The sequence below is a fragment of the Phocoena sinus genome, chromosome 21 (assembly GCF_008692025.1).
Source record: "Phocoena sinus isolate mPhoSin1 chromosome 21, mPhoSin1.pri, whole genome shotgun sequence".
NCBI lineage: Eukaryota > Metazoa > Chordata > Mammalia > Artiodactyla > Phocoenidae > Phocoena > Phocoena sinus.
Window position 1 is genome coordinate 18,233,710 of NC_045783.1, and position 26,866 is coordinate 18,260,575.

The 26,866-nt window shown below is 38.0% G+C and overlaps 1 protein-coding gene across 1 annotated transcript; it reads left to right on the forward strand.

Moving 5' to 3' along the window:
• The first annotated feature begins 16,041 nt into the window (after positions 1-16,041).
• On the forward strand, positions 16,042-25,359 carry FGF20 (fibroblast growth factor 20). The gene is made up of 3 exons (XM_032618530.1): positions 16,042-16,636; positions 22,048-22,151; positions 24,227-25,359. The coding sequence occupies exons 1-3, from the start codon at positions 16,351-16,353 to the stop codon at positions 24,470-24,472; spliced, it is 636 nt and encodes a 211-aa protein (XP_032474421.1). The 5' UTR covers positions 16,042-16,350; the 3' UTR covers positions 24,473-25,359.
• The last annotated feature ends 1,507 nt before the right edge of the window (positions 25,360-26,866 follow it).

Below are 26,866 nucleotides of genomic sequence, written 5' to 3' on the forward strand. Positions count from 1 at the left end.
TGGAAGAGGAGAAATTATCTCTGAGGCCCTACATCAGGGCACATGAACCTCCCCACCCGCAGATCTACTCAATTCTGACAGAGGGAGGCTACCGGCCAAAGAGTAAGGCTGCAGCAAGCCACTTCTCTCTTGGGAAAGTTGTTCCCATCTTCAGTGCTGTTTTCCTTGGGGGACAATTGGCAAAATCAAAAGAGAAAGTGATGGGAAAGGTGTGTTCTGTGGGGTTGCAGCCTTTTCTTGGTCTTTTGTCTTCAGAGTGCCAGCCACTAGGAGTCTGGAACTTTATTCCCCAGCATCCAGAGCCATGGAAACCAATTCATCGAAGGCGCTGAGAAAACAGATCGTTTTCTATTTTGACTAGCTCCCACTCCCAGCGACAAGTTGACAATGGTTTGCACTCTGCCCTCTTCCCTTAGTCAAAGCAAATTCTTCTAAGCTTCATGAAGCCAGATCATCTATTTGGCTCAAGTGCTGGCACATAGTAGGACTTCAACAAATGCTTATTAAATGAAGAAGGGAATTTATTATTGTAATGAGGGGGAGGGGGAGAGGCAAGATGGGAATGTGAATCGGGAGTCAGGGAAATAAAGTAGCTTATCTGATGCTAAAGGAGTTGATAAAGTAAGCAACACATCTTAAAAGGCAATTAATGCAAATGGAAGGGCAAAATGAGCAAGCAAGATGTTGGCAAGAAGAAGTTGCTGTCACGGACAAGGGCTGATTCAGAAACAAATTTTGTGATTTGAAGCCATCCTCTTACATAGTAATAAGAGGCATAATCCTGCTACATTTAGAGCCTTAAAACACTACACTTCCATCTGGTTCTTTTTGTGCTCTGACAAATTCCAGCATGCTCCATGGACAAAGGTCAGTGATTTGACCTTGATACCTTCCATTCATTCTTACATATCTCACTGGTGACACCACCAAGCTGCCAGTTGTACACATTTAACTATCTAACTTCAAGACCAGTGATAACCTCGCTCTGACCATTACATCTGTCCAATCTGATTTCTATAATTTCTGATTTTATATAATTTCCAGGGTCTTTGCTGACAGTGTCTCACTGTTCAATTCTTGTTATTGCCTTTACCCTCCATTTGGTAGCCAGGACCTCTTTTCCTATGTATTTGGGAAACAAGGAACAGCAAAGCTGCCTGCCTGAAACATGTGAGCCCTTTCTCAATTGTCATATTCTGTTTTCATGCCTGATAGCGATTAAAGTTTCCATGCCCATCAGAAGCTGTCTTCTGGGGAAGAACAGCCTCAGAGTAATAATATATTGATCATCTATTATGCAAGCATGATATTTGGGTTACAAAACAATATCATCTTTATAAAACTGTTGGCAGTCACTACTAGAGTTTAGCATATGCATGCCCTATGACCCATCAATTTCAATCCTAGATGAAATACTCAACAGAAATGAATACTTATGTACACCAAAAGACATATAGAGAAATATTTTTAACTGGCCAGAAACTAGAAAGTATTCATAAGTTCATCAATAGTGCCCTGGCTTTTTTTAAATTGTGTTATATTTACACAATTGAATGCTATATAGCAATGAAAATTACTGAAATGCAACTACATGCAATCATGCGGATCAAAGAAGGCAGACACAAAAGATTGTATTATTCTATTTATAATGTTCAAAAACTATATATATATATATATATATACACATATATACATGTGGTGTCAAAATCATAATAGTGGTTTCTTTGGGTCGAGGGTAGTGACTAGAAGTGGGAAAAGGGGGTTCTAGAGTTCTGTTCATGTTCTGTTTCTTGATATGGGTGCTGGTTAAACAAGTGTATTCACTCTGGAAATTCCTAGAGCTATCCATTTACAATTTGTATACTTTTTTAATGCATGTCATACTTCAATTAAAAGTTTATATAAAATAAAAAATAGATTTTCTTCCTAATGTTCTTATATGATGTGTTATTTACTGTAGTGTTATAACTTGCTCAGTTCTGAACTATGTGACTTAAAAGGAATGTATAGAGCTTGTAAAGAGTTAAGAGCAAAAATTGATTGAAGAGTTGGAAACTAACAGAAAAGGTAGATAATGTTGATACAGCCTAAAGAGATTTAATGAAGGAGCATCTTAAAAAGTCTTCTAGTACCTGAAAATCCTTAAGAAGCTGCTCGTTAGCTATTTTCCTTATTTAGTAAGGAAAGACCAAAAGGAACTTGGTATTTTAAGGAGCAACCTAGTGTTTCATCTTCTTTGACTTGTAGCACTTTCTCCTGTGAAATGTCCATATGGACAGACCCAGTAGGTATCTGGTGGTAAGACCTAGTGCAACCAGTATATACCCTTGTCTCTGGCTCTAACCCCAGACTGTCAGGTGTTGGATGGGAAATTGCTTTAAGGGAAGATAATCAAACAGAAGGGCAGCCTTCAGAACAGATGGAAAGCTCAGCACCAAGAGGGAACCATTAGAGAAATCAAGCATAGCATAAGGTAAGTCCATGTACATATGTGCAGAAACTTAGTGGGATGGCAAACCAGTCTCATTTCTTGCCAACTCCAACTGATTGGCATGTGTTACCCAGAACACTGCACTGAGCAAAATTTTCAGACAAGGTCCAGAATTCCCAGTAAACAACAGCAGAGTGTCTCTAGTTGAAAACAGGAGGGGATCCAGATCCTGTCCACTTAAAGCCTCTCTTTAAACACCCACAGCCAGGCCTGAAGCATCTCTGTAGAATCTTAGGGCTTAAAAATCATGAAAATGTACACATCTTTAATTTTTTCTGATGAGGAAAAGAATTAAAAACTTTTCTCTGGGTTACACAATCAGGGCTTTAGCCTCGATATTCTGCCCTATATCTACGTAGTTTCTATATTGCAATCAGAAACTAAGAATTTAAAAGTTTTTTTAAAAGATATATATATATTTTTAATGAATTTATTTATTTATTTTTGGCTGTGTTGGGTCTTCGTTTCTGCATGAGGGCTTTCTCTAGTTGCGGTGAGCAGGGGCCCCTCTTCAACGCGGTGCGCAGGCCTCTCACTGTCGCGGCCTTCTCTTGTTGCGGAGCACAGGCTCCAGACGCGCAGGCTCAGTAGCTGTGGTGCGCGGGCTTAGTTGCTCCGCGGCATGTGGGATTTTCCCAGACCAGGGCTCGAACCCGTGTCCCCTGCATTGTCAGGCAGACTCTCAACCACTGCGCCACCAGGGAAGCCCAAAACAGTTTTTCTTAAAACACATTAATTTGCAAGGAGTAGAATAGAAATTGCATTAGCTCAAATAAAAGTTATTTTATGGATAAAAGCCATATCAAATCCGGGAACAGTGGTACTATGAGATCTAAGAAAGTATGGTAACCAGGTTAGCTCTAGAGACCCACATAGTAAGAGTTCAAGGACATTTATTCTAACATACTGGTGTGAACATGACTTGGCTGCTAATCCCATCAGTCTCTATGAGTCTTAGGTCAGAACCTAAAGATAAAGTATTGGCTTGGTCTAGCCTACAGATGTTTTCTATCTTTGTTAGTTTCTTACTCTAAGACCAATCAGCTGTGCCTGGGATGAAAGGGGTGGAGTCATATGGGAACAGTTTCTGGGAAATACGAAGAATAGCTTCTCTTAGAAGTCTCGGTGGTCAGGCACTGGCGGTGTGCTGGTAAATGTTTAACAGCTGGTTCTAGGGTAGAAGACAGGGGAGTCCTGATTTGTAGCATTTACAGATTTCCATGGTGTATATACTCCCACCACAGCTGATGTCAAGTTACCAACATGACATTACTGACTGCAGAGTTGTGAAAAGATTCACAGTAGCGCATCATTATATAAAATCTGCACGATACACATACAAAAGAGGTGACAGGAATAGTAAAAAAATTGGGGGAGTGATGAGTTTTTGGTACTTATTACCTTTGATTTTAATATAATATATCTAATTGTAAATTTATATAACTTAATTTTTAAAATGTCTCTTACAACTTGGCTCACTAAATGCCTGAAAATTTAACAATCAGCTCTACTGAGCTTGAGCAAGGAGGCTGCACCACAGGACTACTTAAAGATTACCATATTCATTAGAGAGTTTGGGAGCTCTTGAAGACCACTGTTTGATTCCAGAAGGAAACAGAATAAGAAGGACATAAAACTAAGCCAAAAAAGATCAGGACCTGCCTTTAGCCACAAATGGCAAAATGAAGTTACCCATCCTTAGTCAAGAAGAGGGTTAACAACCTTCCCTCTCTTCTTGGGGTCGTTAATTATTTTCAATCAACCTGCATGCAGATGTTACTATGGAATTTTTAAATTTTTTTTCTAACTTTCTATTTTATATTGGAGTATAGTTGATTAAAAATGTTGTGATAGTTTCAGGTGTACAGCAAAGTGATTCAGTTATACATATACATGTATCTATTCTTTTTCAAATTATTTTCCCATTTAGGTTGTTATATATTGTTGAGCAGAGTTCCCTGTGCTATACACTTGGTCCTTGTTGATTATCCATTTTAAATACAGCAGTGTGTACATGTGAATCCCAAACTCCCTAACTATCCCTTCCCCCCTACCCTTCTCCCTTTATTTTTATTCTTTCCAATTAATTATATTTGTTTTTCCAAAGACTTGGAGTTAAGGAATCATCTCAGGTCTAGATGGGTGCAACTGACTAACCAGGACCAGGTGGAGACTATTCTAGAGCTGAGCCTGAAGCTACCTAGTTAAAAAGTGTTGCATTAAAAACTGACACCCAATAGGGACCAACTTCATTTGATATTGCCAGGTGATTAGGTCTTGCTTTATGCTAATATTAATTTTTAGGTTTGATTAAAATGTTATTTCAAATTTAAAACATAACAATATAATACATCTAAACAATACTTGAATTTATTACATTTAAAATTCAGGGGTTTTGTTCACAGGAAGATGTTCATTTTAAGCCAAAGTAATAATAAAGTGGTTTTGGTTACTATGCAATATCTTTTTATGTTAGAATAAATCGGTTTGCCTCAAACACTAGAGACTGATCTAAAAGCAAAAAGTCTGAAAATAGGGGTGTTCATAAATTTCTTGGCAACTGAAGCATATCAAAACTCTTGTGCTTTGAAAATGTTTGCCATTTTTTCAGGATCATGTCAAATCTTATGTTCAGGAACCTGTAAACCTCAGACCACCACATCAAGGGAAGTAAAGTGAACCTTTCACTTGATGACAAGACTTTATAGAATACCACTAAACGAGTTTCTCTAACATCGTCATGCAGGTGCCGGGGGCTCCTTGAACAAACTATTCAAGAATAAGGAGGTCTGTTCCTTCAATCCTTCCAGTGTTATACAAGGAAACCATGTTTGATTAGAATTTTATTGTGTGTAGCATTTGTTTCAGGGCATATGCTTTGATCAAAATCTATGTAATGGAGGCTTGTGTTCTATGATATCCAGAATTAATCATCGTACTCTTGGCTATGGTTAAATATAATAATTACATTGACTTACTTATTAAACACCTATGTGCCTGTGAAGAGTTCATCCCTAAAATGAATTTTAAATAAAGAGGAACATCAAACAGTGATGAAACCCATATATGAAACTCAAGGTCATTATCCAAACTACATGCTTTCTCAGACTGATAATGAATCAAATAAAGGAGGAAGAGCTAAAAGTTGAACTAACAAAGTAATTCATCATCTTAAGTCTCTTAAAAGTGGAAACAAATGAGAAGTGGATTTCAGGACATGGGATAAATGTTCCTTTCTTTAAAATTTCCATTCTGTAGATTAAAATTAAATTTCCTTCTAATCTTTCTCTGATAATTATGTATGACTGCTATAACATCCAACTGGAAGAGGCCACCAGGCAGTTAGAGATGTGAAACCAGAGAGAGGTCTTAAAGGTGGTAATACCACTCCGCAGCTTTGTTCTGAAATTTAGTTGAATTTTAAATGTGATATTAGTAAAATATAAGATACTTTGAAAGACAGTTTATGTATACTATAAATGGATTATGTTAGAGTCAAAAATTATAAATTATGTAGCATTTACATAATAATGGGAGCTTGCAGATACATCTAGAGAAATATTGTGCTGTTTGAGAACTTCAGAAGTTGGAACCTCATGTACATAAAATATCTTTATCTACATATTTGTTTTGCTAAAATATCAGTATTTGAGTCTCATAATTAGAACCATCCTTCTTTAAATCTCTAGCTTTAAGGGATGAAGAATTTAAGTAATTTGAAGAAATAGGTTTGTGAAAATCAGTCTATAAAGCAAAGTTACTGAATTCTATTTTCCAATTAAATTTTGACTTGATATTTGAATACAGAATCGCAAAAATGTTAGGTTGAATGGAGCCATGGAGATAATCTAATCCAAGACCTGTATTTTAGGGGAGGAAACTTACCAGGAGGAATGTCCTAGTCGGAATTCTGTCTGCTTCCCCTCCCTAACAGGACTCTGCTTAGATACAAATTTTCCTAAATGTTTCTCCTGTTCCAAGGATGGTTTAATCTACCCTGCTACCTGCTTTCGACAAAATACCTTGAACTTCCCCATCTTAGCACCACCATTATCACGTTCTCCTCTACTTGTTTGTATCAGCCAATTAGACAGTAAGTGGCAGAAAGATGGAGATGGTGTTTTGCCATTTAACAAACACAGACGACTTGTCATATAGTAAGAACTTATATATTTTTTGAATGAAAGGCAAATATTTGTTTTTCTAAAATTACCTAGAATTCATGCAAATTTAACATGAATAGAAATTCTTTGGGATACTAAAGATATGAATTAAATTGTTCAAAATTCAGAAATCCAAGTCAAGAAACTACTAGGTTAAAATGATTGGCCTGAAAAATACATTTCAATTGTAACAGTTCATTAGAGATACTTACAATTTATTATATTGATAACTTTGAGGAACTCATAGTGGGTCTGCGTTTACTGAAGTCAATCATAAAGACTGCTGTCTGAACCTTTCACCTCTTATTTTAAAGAATCTACATAAAGGTTATTTACTGTTGCAATTGTGTCTTTTTTGTTGTATATTCTGGTACATGCAGTTTTGTTTTGTTTTGTTTTGTTTTTGCGGTACGCGGGCCTCTTACTGTGTGGCCTCTCCCATTGCGGAGCACAGGCTCCGGACGCGCAGGCTCAGCGGCCATGGCTCACGGGCCCAGCCCCTCCGCGGCATGTGGGATCTTCCCGGACCGGGGCACGAACCCTTGTCCCCTGCATCGGCAGGCGGACTCTCAACCACTGCGCCACCAGGGAAGCCCTGGTACTTGCAGTTTTATGGGTGATGCAATTCTCAAAGAAGAACTGTTCTTTCTATTGGTTTCGTGTGACAGCACTCTACTCCGAATCCAGTTCCTTGCTGTTTCATCCACTTGACTCAGCTCCTTGTCCTTGAACTCATTTCACAATTTCATTGCCAGCTAGAAACTTATAGCCTTGTTCGCAGGAAAAGCTTCAGTCAAATATATTCAGCATCAGCACTTCCGTGGTGTCCTGACAGCCCCACAGTATCTACTGAGCTGCATTTTATTCCCCATCAAGATTACTCACATTTTCACAACTTTCCCTGGAATTTTTTTTCTTTGCCAAGGACCTCCTCAAAATGGTGCTGTTTTTCTGTTTTCATTTTTGGAGGTGAGCCTCACATGAGGAATTTACCAACAGCATGACTAGAAGTTGGAGAAGTGAAATCTGGCACAATTCCTTCCTCTCTATCAAGGTCCCTTTTGGCCTTATCGAGGGTCTGGCAGCAAATGTGCCTACATTGTCCCCTAGTGGCTTAGCCCGTGAGAGACCCACAGCCCCTGTACCCCTGTGGCCGACTGCCCTTTCTCTCAGAGCTTGGCTTTTATGCCCAGGGGTGATTTTTCAAGATGAAAGATATTTGTACTAGTGTGCATGTATTTACTAATAGTCAAATTAGGGAATTCCTTGGCGGTCCAATGGTTAGGACTCTGCTTCCACTGCAGGGCGCACGGGTTCAATCCCTGGTGGGGGAAATAAGATCCTGCATGCCGCACAGCGAGGCCAAAAACAAAAACAAAAACAAAAAAACAGGTCAAATTAAATTTTACATATTTGAATAAACATTCTATGACTTCTAACCATTCTTAGGGGAAACAAAAAGATGAATTGAAACATCAAAGCAAGTACTTCAGGTTTCTGAAAAAGTTTTACAGTGTCTATCAATCAACCAACAGATATTTATCAAGTATAAAAAGTATGCCAGGGCTTCCCTGGTGGCGCAGTGGTTGGGAGTCCACCTGCCGATGCAGGGGACACGGGTTCGTGTCCCGGCCCGGGAAGATCCCACATGCCGCGGAGGGGCTGGGCCCGTGAGCCATGGCCGCTGAGCCTGCGCGTCCGGAGCCTGTGCTCCGCAACGGGAGAGGCCGCAACAGTGAGAGGCCCGCGTACCGCAAAAAAAAAAAAAAGTATGCCAGGCAGTGTCGTAGGCACTTGTTATACACTCATGAACAAAACAGACAAAGATCCCTGCCGGCATGGAGCATAACGTTCTAGTATGAGGACAGCACTAATGATCGTATTTCTCCTCAGGATAACATTCAAGCCAGGCTATTTGTAAACTTCATGTATTTCAATAACTGTACTAGTATGAACTGTGTTCTTAACATCCAATCATGTAGCTGGTGTCTGTCTTATCTCTCTAACCTGCCTTCAGGGCAAGCTGCAGACGGCCGCAACATGTCACTCACATAGCTGGTAGTAGTTCCAGTCACACCTCGCCATACAAATGTGTTAGTCTGCTCCGTATACTATTTTCTCACTCCAGGGTGACTGTTATGGAGAGATAGGTATGTCTTCCTAAACTGTGTGCCAAAGTGTAAGCAGTGCCTTACCAGTCTTCCCTCTGGTCCGGGGGTGAAGACGCATCCCTCTCCCTTCAGCACCACTTGGCGAAAGGCCTCCTGAGCAGGTGTTGCCTGGGGCCAAGCTCCGGTTCGCATCAACAGGCCTAGTTATCTCAGGCCTCTAATTACGGGAGAAAAATGGGTAAAGAAGGCTTTAGTTACTCTTATGACATTACGGTGCTTAAAAGACACGAAATTTCAAGGTAATTTAATAAATTACTTTTTCATTGTCTAACTTTTAAAGGAAATATAATTCATCCATATTATTGATGTTGTGAAAGATTAAACACTTGTATCACTATTCTTGTAATGGTGTGTTTTATTTCTAACTAATTCTAAGGATAGACAATGAACAAATTCATTAAGTGTTTAAATCTATTGACTCCCTAAATTTTATAAATAGATTTTTTTTATATTTGGAAGAGTGTCATTAAAAAAAATCAGATGGCAATTCTATGCCCTCCAAAAATGCAATTTATTTTAATATTGATGATTTAATTTTTAGTTATTGTAATAAAATATGCTTTTAGTGTTTGTGTGGCATTATGTTTCAGTAAGATGAAGCACGTTTAACTTACATACTCTTTCTTTACTTTGAAAATGGAGAAATGAAAAACAAAGAGGTTTAGTGGCATCTGTGGATACATTCATAGTAAGGAGGCAATAAAGCAATGAAAAAAATACCAACCGTAACTTTTTCCAAATCCACTATTCACTTGCTGATTCTGGGAGTAACCAAATAAAATATTGTATATGAGCAATGACGTCAGTTTGAACAACAGTTTTTTTTAAAAGGTATATATTTCAGTTTCTCTAGAGAATCAGCTTTTATTACTATTTGGGTATTGGCAGCATTATTTGGTGGGAACAGCACTGGAAATGGATGTGAAATATTTTAATTAAAATTATGATTTTTCTATCAACTAGGTGACATTTCTCTGAGAGCCATCTTCCTCATTTGTAAAATGAAGATGTTTGGTTGAGGTAACTTGGCAAATTTCTTCCAAGTGATGAAAAATATAAAGTACTTTCACATTATAATTTTATGATACATTCAGATGATGGTAGAAGACCTTATGAAAGACAAATAGATGATGTATAGTCAGCCTGATGCTGTGGCTACTTCCAAAAGTACTTGTTTTAGAAGCATATTTCTTTCAGACCCATCTCAAAGTACTGTTAGTTAAAACTTTCATTGCAGGAAGCATTTTTCTGTGCTCCAAATAAGGCCACGATTAGATTCAATGATGTGTAAATCCCATAAGCCATCTTTCTTTTCTTGCAACTTAGAGCAGAACATGGAATTTTAAGTTGCCCCAAACACAGGGAAAATAGACACTGATTATTGTCATTCAAATAATCACTTAGATGTTGTAGAACTAACAGATTTTCATATGCATTTATCCATATAATTCCTATAATATCAATAGTTCTGCAAGTTACATACAACATTCTTTAACCCAATTTTATAGAGGAAAAACTGAGTTCCAGGGAGGTAATGTAATGTTCCCAGGGTTTCATAACTATCGAGTGGAAATATCTTGCCTGTATCTAGTGACGTGGATAGGAAAGAAAAAAAGTACAAGGCAAAAATTAAACTGTGTTGTTTATTACTCTTGTTGCTCTCTGTGGGTAAAGTGAGAAGTGGGGCTGGATTACAGTAGTTGACATTCCTGGAACTAAGGAGAAAATAACAAAGATGTTCAATTTGTGTTAAATTTTCATTCTGCCTGAATTTGCCCCCCCCCCCAAATTATGTGACTTCATGGTCAATTAATATTCCTTTTTTCACGTGTGTTTAATACTCTCCACAGAAAATATCCAACCTGTTCTGGTCAAGGTTTGAGATTTTGTACAGACTGAGGCCCTTCTATGCAAATAGTTCAAATTCAGGAATTCTGATTTACCTTGATTACTTTACATAATAGCTATTGAATTTAGATATTCTCTCCTATAAATGAAGTGCTTCTAATATTTAAGTTGTGAACTTTCAAAGTTTACCCTAAAAACTTAAATTCTGATGTAATTTCATTCTTACAGAAAACTTACAAGAATACTACAAAGAACTCCACATACCCTATACTCAGTTTCTTCAGTCAACATTTCACTCCCCTCTTTTATCATCCATTCCTTCCTTTTTCTGTGTATAGTCATATATACATTTTTCCTGAACCATTTGAGAATAATTTTGCAGACATCGTGTCTCTTTATCCATAAAGTTTTATTTTGTATTTCCTAATACCTTTCTTTATATATTCACAGTAAAATAGTCAAAATTAGGAAAGTTAACATAGATACAATACTATTAATTAATTCACAATCCATATTAAAATTTCCCCATTGTTTCAATAAAGTCTCTGTTTGTTTGTTTGTTTTTCTGGTTCAGGCTCCATAACAGGATCATCATCACATTTAGGTTTCATGTCTCTTTAGTTTCCTTTAATCTGGAACAGTTCCTCAACCTTTCTTTGTCTTTCCTGATTTTGACATTTTAGAGGCATATAGGCCAGTTGTTTTGTAGACTGCCTCTTATTTGGGGTTTAGCTGATGTCTCTTCATGACTAGATTCAGGATGCATTTTTGAGAGTGACATCAAATAAGTGACATCATATCCTTCCTAGAGTGTCAAGAGGTATATGGTGTTGGTTTGTCCCATTATTGTTGTTTACTTTCATTATGTGGTTAAGATAGTATTTACTAGATTAATCCACTATGAAGTTATTATTTTCTTTTTGTGATCAAGAAACAATTTGTGAGGGGATATTTGAGACTATGTAAATAGCCTCTTCATCAAACTTATAATACACTAGTCTAACCCCACACACTGAGAAAAATAATCTTTGTAACTTAAATTCAGTATCTATGTATATTTTTTTTTTTTTTTTTTTTCCTTTTTTTTTTAGCGTTACGCGGGCCTCTCACTGCTGTGGCCTCTCCCGTTGCGGAGCACAGGCTCCGGACGCGCAGGCCCAGCGGCCATGGCTCACGGGCCCAGCCGCTCCGCGGCATATGGGATCCTCCCGGACCGGGGCACGAACCCGCGTCCCCTGCATCGGCAGGCGGACTCTCAACCACTGCGCCACCAGGGAAGCCCTCTATGTATATTTTTATCTTTAGACCTTGATTATACAGTAAAAGAACTGTATTTGAAAGTTACTTAGTTTTTAAAAAAAAATATTATCATTCCCTTCTGTGTGGTTATGTTATTCACTTGAATTTAGTTAGGTTCATTTGTTCCTGGTTTTATTCCACCCCCCTCCCCCATTCTTATTTATTTGACTTAAAAAGATCTAGAACGTTAACATTTCTCTAAAAGTCCAAACTCTATAAAAAGTTCTCAAAGACATGTCATTTCCCATCTCTTCTACTCCATTCACATCCAACTCAGGTAAACAATTAACAGCATAACCAATTTCATTCGTTTCTGATTTATCCATCCCGTGTTTATTTTGGGGGAAAAAAAGCATATATAAAAGTTTCTTATTTTCTTTCTTTCTTACAGAAAAGATAGCATCCTATGTATAAAGCATGCTAAAACTTTGCTCTTTTCAACTAATAGTATTTTCTGGAAATACTCCATGCTAATTTAAAGAGATCTAACTCACTCTCTTTTTCCAGGTATGTAATGCTCCATTGTGTGAGTATACATAATTTATTCATTCAGTTTCCCATGTGTGGAAATTTATGTTGCTGCCAATAATTTGTAATTACAAATAATAGATAATGTTGGGCAAATGTACTTTTATTTTATTGAATGTATAAGTCATGACTTTTAGATCAGCTTTTTTTCTTTTTCTCAAGTTATACACATGTAGAAGTAACCAAAGGCATAAACTCCTTTTCCATGTGCAAAAACAAAGATTCATAACACTATGCTTGCTGAAAATCTATATAGGAATTATATAGCCTGGAAAATTGTAACTACATTTTGTGGAAGTAGAAATTGTACCACATATTTGTATAACAGCAAGGCAAGTGTGGTCTCTAGGAAGTATAGGTAAAGTTGATTAGATTGCAATGTATACTTAAAAGCTGAATAATGCACTCTTGTAAAACACTCTTCAAAATTATTTAACTTCCCATGATATCATCACAGCATGTGCAAAAAAATCTTTAGTGTTATCTTTTCCTGTCACGTGACTAGTGCAAACAAAAGAAATCCTTATCTTTTTGTTTCTATTCTGGCCCTTTATAAAATGGCATTAAGCACCATTCAAAACTTACATAGTAAAGGTTTGGTTTGAGGAAAAAAGATTTATTTTGTATTTCAAACAAATTATACTTGCTAAATTATAAAGCAAAAATTTTCCCACCAACTGAAGGTTTCTAGCATTTTACATGTATAGAATACTTTATAGTTTTAAAACCACTTTCCTAGATATTTTTACATTGAAGTCTCATAGCAACCCTTGGCATAGAGAACTAGGCAGGAGTTATATTGTATTTAATTTACAAAAGAGGAAACAGAGGCATTTAGAGAGTTTGAGAAAATTTCTCTGGGATGTAAGACTCTGGACTAAACATTGAACTAGAATCCAGGACATTTTTTTATTCTTTATAAAGTGGATTGTGCCTATTTTATAGCATTATTGGGGTGATCAAGTAAGGCAATGGACTTGAAAATGTTAAAGTTGTACAGAGATAGTAGTTTTATTATTAAAATGTTGGGGCTTTTGTGACTATGGGTAAAATTTCTCTGTATTTTACTATTTTGTATATATATGGATAAACACACACACATATATATCTATACATATACATGTGACCCAAGAGACTTAAACGGACTGAGAGATATGAATCACACAGCAGGACTTAAATTGTTCGTGTGGGGAAATATTTTATAGACTGAACTAGTGCCTCTAGGAGCAAGTGACAATGCTATATAACCATTGCGGAATAATTAACAGCATTACATATTGTACAGAAGTTAGACCTTGAAACAAAGCTCATTAAAAGGTACTTGATCTTAGTTTTAAACCTTTAAGTATCTTCTTTAAAAGTGATCAGTGTATGTACTGGCTACTTTAGTTTTCCCGCTATGAGATTCACACAACTTTGATCTAACTTTCTTTGATTTAACACTGCAATTAAGAAGATTTGGTTCAAAGTAAAAGCTCATTGGTTGATGTTTTCCACTGATGTGATAATGTTTACACAGATGTGCTTTGAAATCTTGATTATGGTGGATTTGGGGGTCCTACCACAAGACAGATTGCTGTTATTTGAAAGGTGAAATAATATGACACTTACCTGGTACAACCTTTAAAACAGACTTAGCTGAGTACATTTCTAAAGTGATTTATCTGTTTATTACTTTTAGCCAGTGTTTTTGTTTTATTTCATATCTATCAACAGTAAATCACTTGCTTTAAGGACTCTTTTATAACTTGATTGCACAAGGGTCAGTACTTAGGACCGCAGTGATGAAAAGGTGTAACTTTACCTACTTTAAAGCACCTGCCAATTAATTAGCAAAAATCCCTTCAGAGCAAATAAAATAAAGCAGTCCCATCCATCTGCACTCCCAAGTTTAGGCCTTTGCTAAACAGACCATGAAACAGGACTGAAAAAGTAATCTTTAGTGATTCCCTCAAACTTTTTGCTCAGGGTAAGCACAAAAATCTGCCAAATGATTCTCAACTCTTCTGCCACTGAAAAATTTTAACTTAAAGATCTTAAATTTAACTAGTGGTACAAAACCAAAGTTTTAAGTTTTAAATGGATGTGTATGCAGCTCCTTCACCTCAATGACTTTTGATTTCACAAATATGCACGGGCAGTCCCACATTTTACTAGCGACTTTTTGCGTCTGAAAAACACATCAAGAATCAACACCGTTCTCCATTTAGTTGTTTTTATAATTCAAATGTGAACAACCCCCAAAATCTAGTCTTAAAGAAAATGCAACTAAGAACAGGGAAGTGCTCTTAGATTGGATAATGGCCCCAGAGCCCACTCATCATTTATGACACTATTACAGATACTCATTTTCTATTCGTGGCAAATATAAGAATGTAACCCATCTCTTTTCAGCCTAGTTGGATTTACTCTTAATCCCTAGATTCATAATTATATTACGTTACTATATTAAGTTGATTAGGCATGGACATATATACACTACCAAACGTAAAATAGATAGCTAGTGGGAAGCAGCCACATAGCACAGGGAGATCAGCTCGGTGCTTTGTGACCACCTAGAGGGGTGGGATAGGGAGGGTGGGAGGGAGGGAGATGCAAGAGGGAAGAGATATGGGAACATATGTATATGTATAACTGATTCACTTTGTTATAAAGCAGAAACTAACACACCATTGTAAAGCAATTATACTCCAATAAAGATGTAAAAAAAAGTTGATTAGAAGTTCACAAACTTAGCACACAACTTTAAATTTCCATATAGATATAAGGCAATCTTGGTTGTATTTTGTGCTACCTGAGTAAAGATAAACATTAAAGAGAACCTGGGAAGGGGGAGGGGGTGTTCCTAACCTAACCTTGATTATGTAAAGAAAATTCCCCATCTAAATGATAAAAGAAAAGAGTAATGCTTGTACATTTTATTAGTGTTTTAAAATTAGTGAGTTAAACTGTCAAAGCTTTGATTTTCCTTTCATGTGTGTCTGGGCAGGTCTAAGCCTCAGGTAACGCCCTTTTTCCTTCTCCCTCTCTTACCTTTCTTTGCACCTGTCCACTGTAGGCTCCCAGCAGCTCCCAAGGAGTCCAATTCTCCTCTTCTCTCCTTTTCCTCCTCCTACACATCCCCTCCTCCCCGCCCCCGCTCCCAGTTCCCTCCCTTCCCCCCTTCCCTTCTTCAATATACCTGCCAAGCTGGGCTCCTTTTAGCAGCGATCTATCACTGCAAAGGAGCTCACATCAAAGGCAATCGCACGGCCGGCCGCAGCAGAACAGCATCACGGTTGTTCCAAAGACAACCCCAAAGAGCGGCCTTGACTGCGCCTCCCCGAAGTTGCTGGCCAGCTTTGGCCAAGTGCGGGAATGATTTTTGCGACTGCATGGATAGAGAGCCGTCAAGGGTCCCTTCTGGTCACTTCCGAAGAGCAAAAACGTGAGAGGAGGCCGGTTTAAGATTTCAAACAGAACCTCCCCAGCGAGCATGAAAGGACTTGATTAGCATATGTCAAGAGGACCCGCATATATACTGTGTGTATGTACACAGGACTCTGATCCGTTTGCGGAGTTGGAGCCCCAGGCCCAGCCCCAGTATTGGCAGCGGCAGCTATAGATGTTTCTGCAAAGCCAGCAACCGGCTCCCACCTACCCCAGGAGAGAAGATCGCTCCAAGACAGTGAAAGCCTCCCTGCTCTCAGTGCAAAGTTCATCCAGCGACCTCACGGGACTAACCGGGCCTTAGCTTGTTTGCGCTTGTTTGGCTATAATTTTTCTCCATTCACCTCCCCATCCCTGCTCCATTTTTTTTATTGGGGGTCTTTTGTTTTCCGGATCCGCCGCCTCTCCCTCCGGCCGCCCCATGGCTCCCTTAGCCGAGGTCGGGGGCTTCCTGGGCGGCCTGGAGGGCTTGGGCCAGCAGGTGGGCTCGCACTTCCTGCTGCCTCCTGCCGGGGAGCGGCCGCCTCTGCTGGGCGAGCGCCGGGGCGCGGCGGAGCTGGGCGCCCGCGGCGGTCCCGGGGCTGCGGAGCTGGCGCACCTGCACGGCATCCTGCGCCGCAGGCAGCTCTACTGCCGCACCGGCTTCCACCTGCAGATCCTGCCCGACGGCAGCGTGCAGGGCACCAGGCAGGACCACAGCCTCTTCGGTACGTACCGGCACCCCGCCTCCCGCGCTCCTCTGTTCCCCCTCTTGCGTCTCCCTCCCCGTTCGCGGATGGAGTCGGGACTACGTGGGGCCGGGAGCCCCCGGAACCCTTCCAGTGTGAGGTGCTGGCCTGGGCTGCTGGGCGGCCAGCGAGGCACCGGAGGACTTTCCCCGCCCGCGGGCCGCCGCGGTTGCCGGCAGGCCTGCTGCTCCAGACGCTGAGGGCAGGAGGAGAAAGGTGGGTGCTCCGCCCGCACCTGGCTGCCCTGCCCTTCCTGCTGCCTGGGACACCGAGCCCTGGACTCGGAGCCACATCTTTCCCGCACTCCTTACCTCGCAGGCAGTTTTTTGTTTTTGTGTTCAAAATCCCTATTATTTTCTCCTACTTCCTCTCATATTTCCCCTTAACAAAAGTTAACAACCGGAAGCTTCTTTAAACCTGCCCTGCAGCTGTGCAGTTGATGAGTCTCCCATGGCTACTGCTCAAAGGATAGCTCTAACGTGGGAGGCGAGCTTTTACATGTCTACCTAGAGAACCATAAATGTTCACCTGGAAAGGTAACAGATTAACTTTCCGTGGGCACCATCGCTACTGTCAGGCTCACCTGCCTGCAGTTCTCAGCGCTCTTAAAGTTTGGTGAGGGAAAAAAAAAAAAAAGCTTATCCGGCTACTGAGCATGCCCAGTCCTTCAGCCAAGATCCTCTTTAGAAATTGTGAAATCTGAAAGCAAAGATCTTGGTATTGACCTTAGGTAAGAGGAAATGGGGAAGCGAAAGAAGATACGGGTGGGAACACAAAGGGACGTATTTCAGAATACCTCCAACAGTGCCTGGGAGCAGAAGGGGTTAAAAGAAAGAAACAAAAACAAAAAAACCCAAATGATTGTTAAGGCAGATTGTTAAGACGCTAGATTGGGAAACCATAAGGTCTCGATTGTTAATTACCCCCTAACTACCTGGGTGACTAGCACGTGCCCTCACCGGTCTAAGCCTTAGTTTTCTTGTCTGTACAATGAGGTTAAATCAGGTGATTCTCTCAAGATGCTCTCCTGTTCTAACAGCCCAGAATCTTTCCTCCACTGTGGAAGTTTTCATCATATTAGGGTTAACTGGCTAGCACTCTCAAAGGATTTTGATCATCAAACTTGGGACTTCATTAGAGAATCAGTGTATTTCATTTTAAAGATACCATTTACCTGTCAGCAGCAATGTAAAAGGGCCTAACATAGTGTCAGTTTTCCTTTTCTTTCCTAAGCACTGGAATTCTTTGAGAATCTCTTCTCTGAAGGGCCCTCTCTTATCCTCACCCCTGTTCTTATTTGGCTTTCTTTTTTTTGACTTGTAGTCCTCATTAAAACTTAGGGGAAGTGTAAATCTCAGTTTGAGGGGCATTTGTAACTCTAGATGTAGAAATGATCATGTGGTGGTCATTTGGTAGCACTTAAAGGCTTAGAAAATTAACTTTTTAAAACCCACATGTTTGCAGCTTCCACTGATCTCTTCCAAATTCCCATTGACTATGAGTCCGGAGTGTCATGACCTAGTGGCCCACCTTGGGGTCACTTTCAGAAAGTAGTTTCTAAATTGAGGAGGCTGAGATTCTGAGTCTAAAGAACTTTGTGACACCAGGTGGCTCAGTTCCCTTGCCTGTAAGAATTACTGCATTACAGAAAAACCCTCCAGCTACCAGAAAGATTTAGAAATGAATGCAAATGTGATAATGCCTATAAGTAGAGCAGGTACAAGTTAAGCTTAGGTAATATTCAGACATCTCCCCACCCCACCCCCCCGCACTGGGATACATAGTATAAGCTTGGAAATTCTATGTTTAAGACCCTTATAATTCAACCATAATCTCTCCAATGTCAAGAGTTGCTTCTTCCACTTTGTGTCTCTTTATAAGACTGACTCTACGGGAAGAGATTAGTAAATATTTATAGACTTGATAACATTCATTAAACTGGTATTTTATTTCATTCTTTAATAAATGTTGCATATCAGAATGACCATCGTAGTAGAATTTTTTTTTTTTTGGCTAAAATTTTGTATGCTTATTTAGTAATTGGAAAAATATGACTTGGACTGATGTTTGTGCTGGTTTAAGCCACTCTGTGGTGCAAGGGTACCTATCAGAACAAAATATTTACTGTTACACAAAGGAACGATAACCCAGATTAGCATTGTAGCTTAAAGGAGTAACAACATCTAGGCTGCATTAGAGTGCATCCTAGTGGCCTGTGATAGCTAAAACATCATAATTTATAATGAGAATGCAGGTGAGAAGAAAGTATACGTACAACATGTGTAATATTATAAGCTTCTCTATATATTTGCCTTCTCTTTTTAGTGCTTCAATTATTAACTATGAAATTATTTTTCTCTCTATAAATTCATTTCTGTGTCATCAAAGTAAGAATTTTGAAAATGCTTAAGATGTGCTATTTGAGATGTTAAAGTAACTAACATTTTTGATAATTTATACTAATTTGGCTACGATTCAATAAAAAATTCAGAATACTGTGTTTTAAAATTTCAAAACCACATCAATAGAATATAAACAAAAAGATCCCAGTAAGGTTTAAAAATTTTCCTATCTGAGTTAGCTCTGTATTTATAATAGAGTTTTCCTGCACAGTTGTACAGTAGGAAGATTTTACCTAATACATAAACCTGGAATCATTACTTAAAAAAAAAAAGTTTAGCCTGAGATCAAACATATTCCTTTAAAGACCTTTCTTTTATTCTCCCCTATTCTCCATAGATTTGTCTGATGTGGTTGCATTGTGGGTTGACTCACCTCTTTATTATGATTTTTAAAAAGGCTGGCTTTGAAAATGATACCAAAAAGACAAAGTACCTCCAAGTATTTTTATGGGACACTAGGCATTAGAAAATCTATCTAAAATCTGTGATTACCTCTTAAGGAAAGCTTTTCATGTCTACTCTTTGTTAAAGAATTAGCTTAGTTGCCACCTCATATTATAAATAAGAAAGACTTGTCAAATCTCATTTAAGAATCAAATGATTACAAATTACTGTGTGGTATACTATTTCCTTGTGGAGAAAAAACGATCAGAATTTAAAAGGGTGGCTGAAATCTTTAAGAGGAATATGAAAAGCACATAACTTTTTCCCCATCAGCCCCTGTGAGCCATTGCAAAATTATTTCAACCTTGTTATATGTATATGAGGCTTTGGATGTCGTTTAATGAAGTTGAAGCTATTGAATATAATTATTCTAAGAATATATATAATTTCTTGTCTTTCTACAATTACATATTTTTTGACAACATAACGGCATTATTTTAAGATGAGAATTAAAGTGTAAGTGGTTTGCAATTTAGTTTTGCAAGAAAAATGGATACTTTATAAGATCTGTTTTATAATTGATTTATATGGAAATGAATCTCGTATTGTACTTGAAAACTAGTTCTATTATACAGTCTAATCAGTTAATCAGTTCCTGTTCTTTGAAAGACAAGAGCATCTTAACGTAAATCAGATACTTAAAGAGAATTAAGTTACAAGTGAACTGCAGTACACTTCTCAGTTTGAATGTAACATTCATTACAACTTCAAGTAATTATACATTTGTAAGTATATCTGGATGAAATTCCATTAACGTATCTTCTTCTACCAATCATGTTTTGGGCCTATATTTTTGTTTCTAACAGGAATCACTCACTAATGAGCTTGGCAGTACATTTTATTTTCCTTTACTTCCCACCTCTGTATCAGTCATTATAATGGCTATCCTATGAGGTCTGTATCTTCCTACTATATCTTACCTCCTCTCTGCCTTAGACTCTCATACAGGGACAGTGACTCTTTCAAGCCACTTAACAGGCAATTTAGCAGTACGATATTGTTGCTGTAAGATCCTTGTTAGCTCTAGTGCTTTACATGACCTCCTAATAGTTTGCAAGAGCTCATTTGAGCTCTTCAGAATCTATGTTTAGAGCTTAAGCATCCATGTTTCTGCCAAAGAGTGAATTAGGATCTGGACAGAATTGAGACCTCCATATATGCAAAGAGCCAGATTTTGTACTTTCCTTTGGCCTTGGGAACGTCACGTGTCCAAACAAGAACTTGTATAATAAATCAAGAAATGACTTAGGATCAAGAGCCAGGCTAAATGGTACACATTTATACTGTTTGTAGCACTTAAGAGGGAGTGAAGGGGTGAAGGTAGAAAGCTATTGAGGAAGGCAGTTCCAAGCATAGAAAGTACGTCTATATACTTTTTCACCAAAGAGTCTAAAGAGAAGAACAAGACAAAGACATTAGTCCAAAGGTTAGTGTGTGCAGAGAAAAAGAATGATGCAGAGGGAAGCATTAAGGTTTTTTGTTGTTGTTGTTTTTGTTTAACTATGGTGTATTAAGAGTACTGAGTGGAGAGTTTTCGGTACTAATTTACCTATAGATAAATGAAAATAATTCTGGAAAGTTATTGAAAGCAAAATCTACTTGCATGCTAAATTCTTGGTATTTGTCTATTACATTTCATGAATTATAAAGTCCTTTTACATCTTTGAACCATAAAATTTATTTTTAAGGATCGTGGGACAGGAAATAGCATATTATATAATCTGTAAATTTCGAAACTACTGTCTTGTCCTCAAGAAGCACTGTTTTGAAGTACAAACATTGGATTAGGGCTCAGAAGATGTGAGTTCAAGTATCTGTCCTATTAATTACAAATATCATGTCTTTAAGCAAGCCTCAGTTTCTTTATATGTAAAATGGGATAGTAATATCTTCTATGCTTATCTTAGGAGGTTGTTTTTGAGGACCAGATAGAAAGTACTGATAAAAATAGAAGCCCTTTATAAACTACAAAATACTAATACACCCATATAAGGTATACTGGCTGCTGCTAGAAAAAAATTTACTTGATTCATAGTAAGCAAAAACAAAGCAAAACAATTAATAGAACATGGTTGTAGTTAATAGAATCAAGGAGGAGAATTATGAACACCTCTATTATGTACTAATTTTATGGTAATAATAGCTTCCATTTATTGGGTGCCTAAATGTGTTAGTCTCTACCACTCTCCTGTAAGGAAGCATTTCACCCATTTTGCGTATGAGGAAATTGAAGTTCAAAGAAGACAAATGACTTATGTAGACTAATCAGTAAGTTACTGAACTGGATTCAAACCCAGGTCAGTCTGGTTTAAGGTTTTACACCCTTAACATTTTATCATGATGAACAATTTTTGGTTTTTTAGTTTTATTCATCTGTAAAATAGGAAGCTCTTCATAATGACAACTGTACATCACTTTTCAGTTTACAAAGGACTTCCACATACATCATTATATTTAGCAATTTGATCTACTGCTCTTTGGAAGATTTTCATTAGTCGTATGTTCTCTAATAAATGCAAATCATTATTTTGTTTATAAATTCAGGTATCCTGGAATTCATCAGTGTGGCAGTGGGACTGGTCAGTATTAGAGGTGTGGACAGTGGTCTTTACCTTGGAATGAATGACAAAGGAGAACTCTATGGATCAGTACGTATTTTTTAAAAAATTATTGTAATTCATTAAATAATGACTATCCATTTTATAAGTAAAATAGCTACCGATTATGCATATCAGAAGAAATACATAAACAACATACTTAAGTAGAAATTAAAAATCTAGATCCTGATAAATTTCCATATGTCTAGGCAGTAGTATAGCAGCTCACTTTCATTTCTTTTTTTTTTTGGCTGCGTTGGGTCTTTGTTGCTGCGTGTGGGCTTTCTCTAGTTGCTGTAAGCAGGGGCTACTCTTCCTTGCAGTGCGTGGGCTCGTGGGCTCAATAGTTGTGGCTCGCTGGCTCTAGAGCGCAGGCTCAGTAGCTGTGGCACATGGGCTTAGTTGCTCCATGGCATGTGGGATCTTCCTGGACCAGGGATCGAACCAATGTCCCCTGCATTGGCAGGCGGATTCTTAACTACTGTGCCACCAGGGAAGTCCCCTCACTTTCATTTCTTAAACCCTAAAACTTTATTGCTTTTAGCTCACTAGTTTTTTTCTGCCCATTATCCTGGGACCAGAGACAGAAAAATGAGAGCATTTTCTTCTTGCCGTGTTAGATTCTTTTCATCTTTACATTCATTTAATATAAATTTTCTCTACCTATTATTACCTTCATAGATAAATATACATCACTGACTTGCTGACCTTTGCAATATAGGAAATGAATGTATGAAATCTTAGGATACCTTAAACAATAACAGAAAATGGCAACCACACTAGTTGGACCATATCTGCAGACTTGATAATTACAGTAGCCATGCTCTTACTCAGAGTTGCATTGGGCAAGTTTTAACTTATCACTGGGGATAAGTGCACACATCTGTAGGTCTACTATAAATGTTTTAAATATGGAACTTACAGTAAACTTTTCAAGTTAATACTTCATCAGTGTAAGGTTTTTTTAATTTTCTTTTCTTTTCTTTCCTTTTTTTTTTAACAACAAAGCAGCAAAAACAACACAAGAATTAGAGCAACAGGATAATATAAAACTCAACCTGCAGTACTATGTAGATCTTTCGCTTTCACTGTATCATTTTTTATTTGTTCGCAGTTGCTATATAATTGTAAGAAAATTGTTAAAGTGTAAATGTGGGCCATTCCCACCCATTCTCTCATGTGAAATCCCTTCTTAAAGTTGAAGTCTCTGTAGCTATTTCCGAAGAGAATTTACTTTTATGATTTAGCAGATGACACTATCTGGTACCTTCTTTTTTCTTAAACTCTCAATTGAGACCACAATATACAGTTAGAATCTCAATATACACTGAGGAAAATCGGTTATCATATTTCAGTAAATGGTACTCCACTTAATATCTGTCCTTCTAAGGGCAACACTTGCCCTTTCCGGGCTTTCTGTCAGCTCAGAAGAAAGAGAAATAATGCATTGTGTAATCTCCTAAGAGTAGAATTACAATTGAAAGAGAAAAACATGCACATAATCTTCCTTCTTCATGTATGTGTCAGATTAAAAAAGCAACTGTAGTCTACCCCTTGGGATAATATACAGTCCATCTTGAAAAGACAAGAAATCACTGGGCTTTTTACCTAATAGTAATATCCAGATATGTTAATTGTGGGGATTATGTCATCAAACAATAAATTCATAAAGGGAAGATATATGACTTGGAGTGATGATCTTGAGTTAGGAATTTGAACGTTAGCAAGGTCTTGAAACGTTTCAAGGTGGTAGTGGAGATTTGCTGTGTAGAACTTTGACATCTAATGATGGAACAAGATAAACTACAGGCCTATTTGGCAGTGATGGTGATGGAAGGGAGGTCAAATGGAGCATGGGCAAGTTTAGAATATTTACTGTTTGAAAATAAAATTGAGAATTGACATTTAACTTAGAGTTCTGTAAACTAAACTGCTGGTTGGAGTCACCTGGGAGAAAGAATTCCAGATAACATGAGAACTAAAACAGAACAAAGCAAAAACAATCTACCCTCTCTCCTTCTTTGACAAGGATATAGTTATAGGCAAAGAAATAGAGAGTTGAGTCTTTTCTAAGGAAATTCTCTTAAAGATATCTTTTTCAATGGCAGTTATCTTCTCTCTTTTAGGAGAAACTGACTTCTGAATGCATCTTTAGGGAGCAATTTGAAGAGAACTGGTATAATACCTATTCATCCAACATATATAAACATGGAGACACTGGCCGTAGGTATTTTGTGGCACTTAACAAAGATGGAACTCCAAGAGATGGTGCCAGATCTAAAAGACATCAGAAATTTACACATTTCCTGCCTAGACCAGTGGATCCAGAAAGAGTTCCTGAACTGTACAAGGATCTACTAATGTACAGTTGAAGGGTGATAGTGTCTTTACTGAAGAACCAAACTACAACTATTCTTTCTTATTACAGTTTGCATCATAAAATAATAACACAGGAAGACCTTCAGAATGTTATGGAGTCTATTTTCCACTGGGAGACTGAATTTGGAAAGAATACTGAGAACAAACAAACAAAAAATATCTTGACTTGAAGTAGATCAAGATGTCTCTTTACAAGTGGACTAAGTTCCCTCGGGTACACTGGCTCTGTCCTCACTTGTAGATTGAAGCTGAAAATCTGTTAAACTGTGGGTAATGGGAACCCCACCTAGTTTGCTGCTGGTGCCTCGCCTCTCTGGAGTTTGTTTACTTTAAAAGTTACATTAAAAATAGATACTTCATGTTGAAGAGATGTATTGACATAGTTGGCCAAGATCATTGCTACATAAATTTTGAGAACCTTGTAGGATTTTGCAGGTTATGGCATTTTATGTAAAAAATTTGGGTGAAACGTGGACTGTGAAACATGCCACACCAAGACGGAACATTTTTTTTAAAAAGGATGGACCTATTTATACATTTTCAGCCTGCAAATATTTATTATATATATTTATTTATTAAAGAGTTTATTTTTTACTAGTATATGAAGATAATACAATAGAAAAAAACAACAAAAATTTCTTTATCGTGCCATTACTTTGTTGTGATGTCTTGGGCTGTAAAGAAGACATCATTATTGCTACACATTAAACATAGAATAAGATCTTGAATTTCTTTTTAAAAATAAAGTATAGCATAGATTATATTTTTTTGCAGTCAATTGCCTTCTAAATGTAACATTGGTCTCTTTGGCCTAGAAAAATGCTGTATCAATTTGTATTGAATTCAACACACATTCAAAAAGGGAATTAAACATTTTAATTTTTGTGTTTTGGTTTCATTCCTTTTCAGGTGGAGTTATTCTACTTATAGGACATATTTTTAAAGTGACAAAATTCTGAGTTCCTAGAGAAAAGCTTGATATTTAGAGAACTTCTAATGGTGAAAATTATTGGACATTATAAGCCATTTATGCTTACTTATTTTCTTAGTCTGGCAAAGCCCATTTCTTTTCACCCACTATGATCACAGAAAGAATGTGTCTTTGTGGTACCACCATTAATAATAGTAAGGCTTCATCTACCTATCCGAGTGTGCTATCTTTTCCGTTATAGCCGCTATTTTGTCATTATTTCAATAAACAGTCATTAAGCCTACTATGCAGAAGATACTGTTAGGCACTAAGGAAAATACGGTGATCAAGCCAGAGGTGGGTCCTGCTTCGTGGAGCTTAACGTCTAGTAAGGGAAACTAACGAACACCGTAACTGTGAATTGTGACCTGCTCTATGAGAAAAACAAGGTTCAGACACAGAAAAAAGAGAGAATAAATTTAGATAGGGTGAGTCAGAGGCTTCTCTAAAGAGCTGACATTTCTTAAAGGATAAGGCTAAGAGGAGAATAAGAGCCTTAAAGGAAGAGGAAACAGTGAGTCTGGAGTCCCTAAGGTGAGAAAGAGCTTTGTGGCTGGAGCTAAGTGACCAATTGGGAGAGTGGCACATGTAAGTTTACAGAGCCACACAGATACAAATCCTGTAGGTTCTTAAAGACATTTCTGAGGTTTTATTTGCTCCTACCCAGCAGCTGTCAATGTCACCACCCTCACATGTAGCAGTCGTCGTTGGGAATGTGGTTACAATCATGAAAGCAGCTGTCACCAGTTAGAACCTGGAAGTCTTGGTGAAACACATTGCTGGGCTCCCGCCCCACAGTTTCTGATGTGTGGGTCTGGGGTGAGGCCTAAAAATTTACATTTTTAACAGGTTCCCAGGTAATATTGATGCCGTTGGTCTGGAGACCGTACTTTAAGAACCACTAGTCTAGAGCAGTGTTTCTCACATTTTAATATACATGCAAAATCACCTGGGGATCTTCTTAAAGGACAGATATGTTAAACTAGGTCTCAGTTAGGAGGTGAAGAGCTGAACTTTTGCATTTCTAACAATGTTCCAGGTGATGCTTGAGATGGCCAGACCATGCACCACACTTTGAATGAAAGACTAACTGTTGCTTTAATGTTCTCTGGAGTTATTCCTGTTAATTCATCCTCTCATTACTTGAATGAATTAATGGTAATGTGGAGGGTGAGGGTAGGGAGTTCAACAGATACCTTTAATAAAGCTACACGGGAATGTGTGTGTGGCTAGAGGGATAGTGTGTGTACTTGCCTGTATACAGGGTAAGAGGCAGAGAAATGGTTTAGCTCAAAACCTATTGGTTTAAATATAGAATAGATAGCTAGTGGGAAGCAGCCGCATAGCACAGGGAGATCAGCTCAGTGCTTTGTGACCACCTAGAGGGGTGGGATAGGGAGGGTGGGAGGGAGATGCA

Excerpts from the sequence above, each read along its gene's own strand:
- FGF20 (XM_032618530.1), top strand. The coding sequence starts at position 16,351 with ATGGCTCCCTTAGCCGAGGTCGGGGGCTTCCTGGGCGGCCTGGAGGGC. Across the intron at positions 16,637-22,047 it reads GCAGGACCACAGCCTCTTCG|GTATCCTGGAATTCATCAGT; the intron begins GTACGTACCGGC and ends TTATAAATTCAG. Across the intron at positions 22,152-24,226 it reads AAGGAGAACTCTATGGATCA|GAGAAACTGACTTCTGAATG; the intron begins GTACGTATTTTT and ends TCTCTCTTTTAG.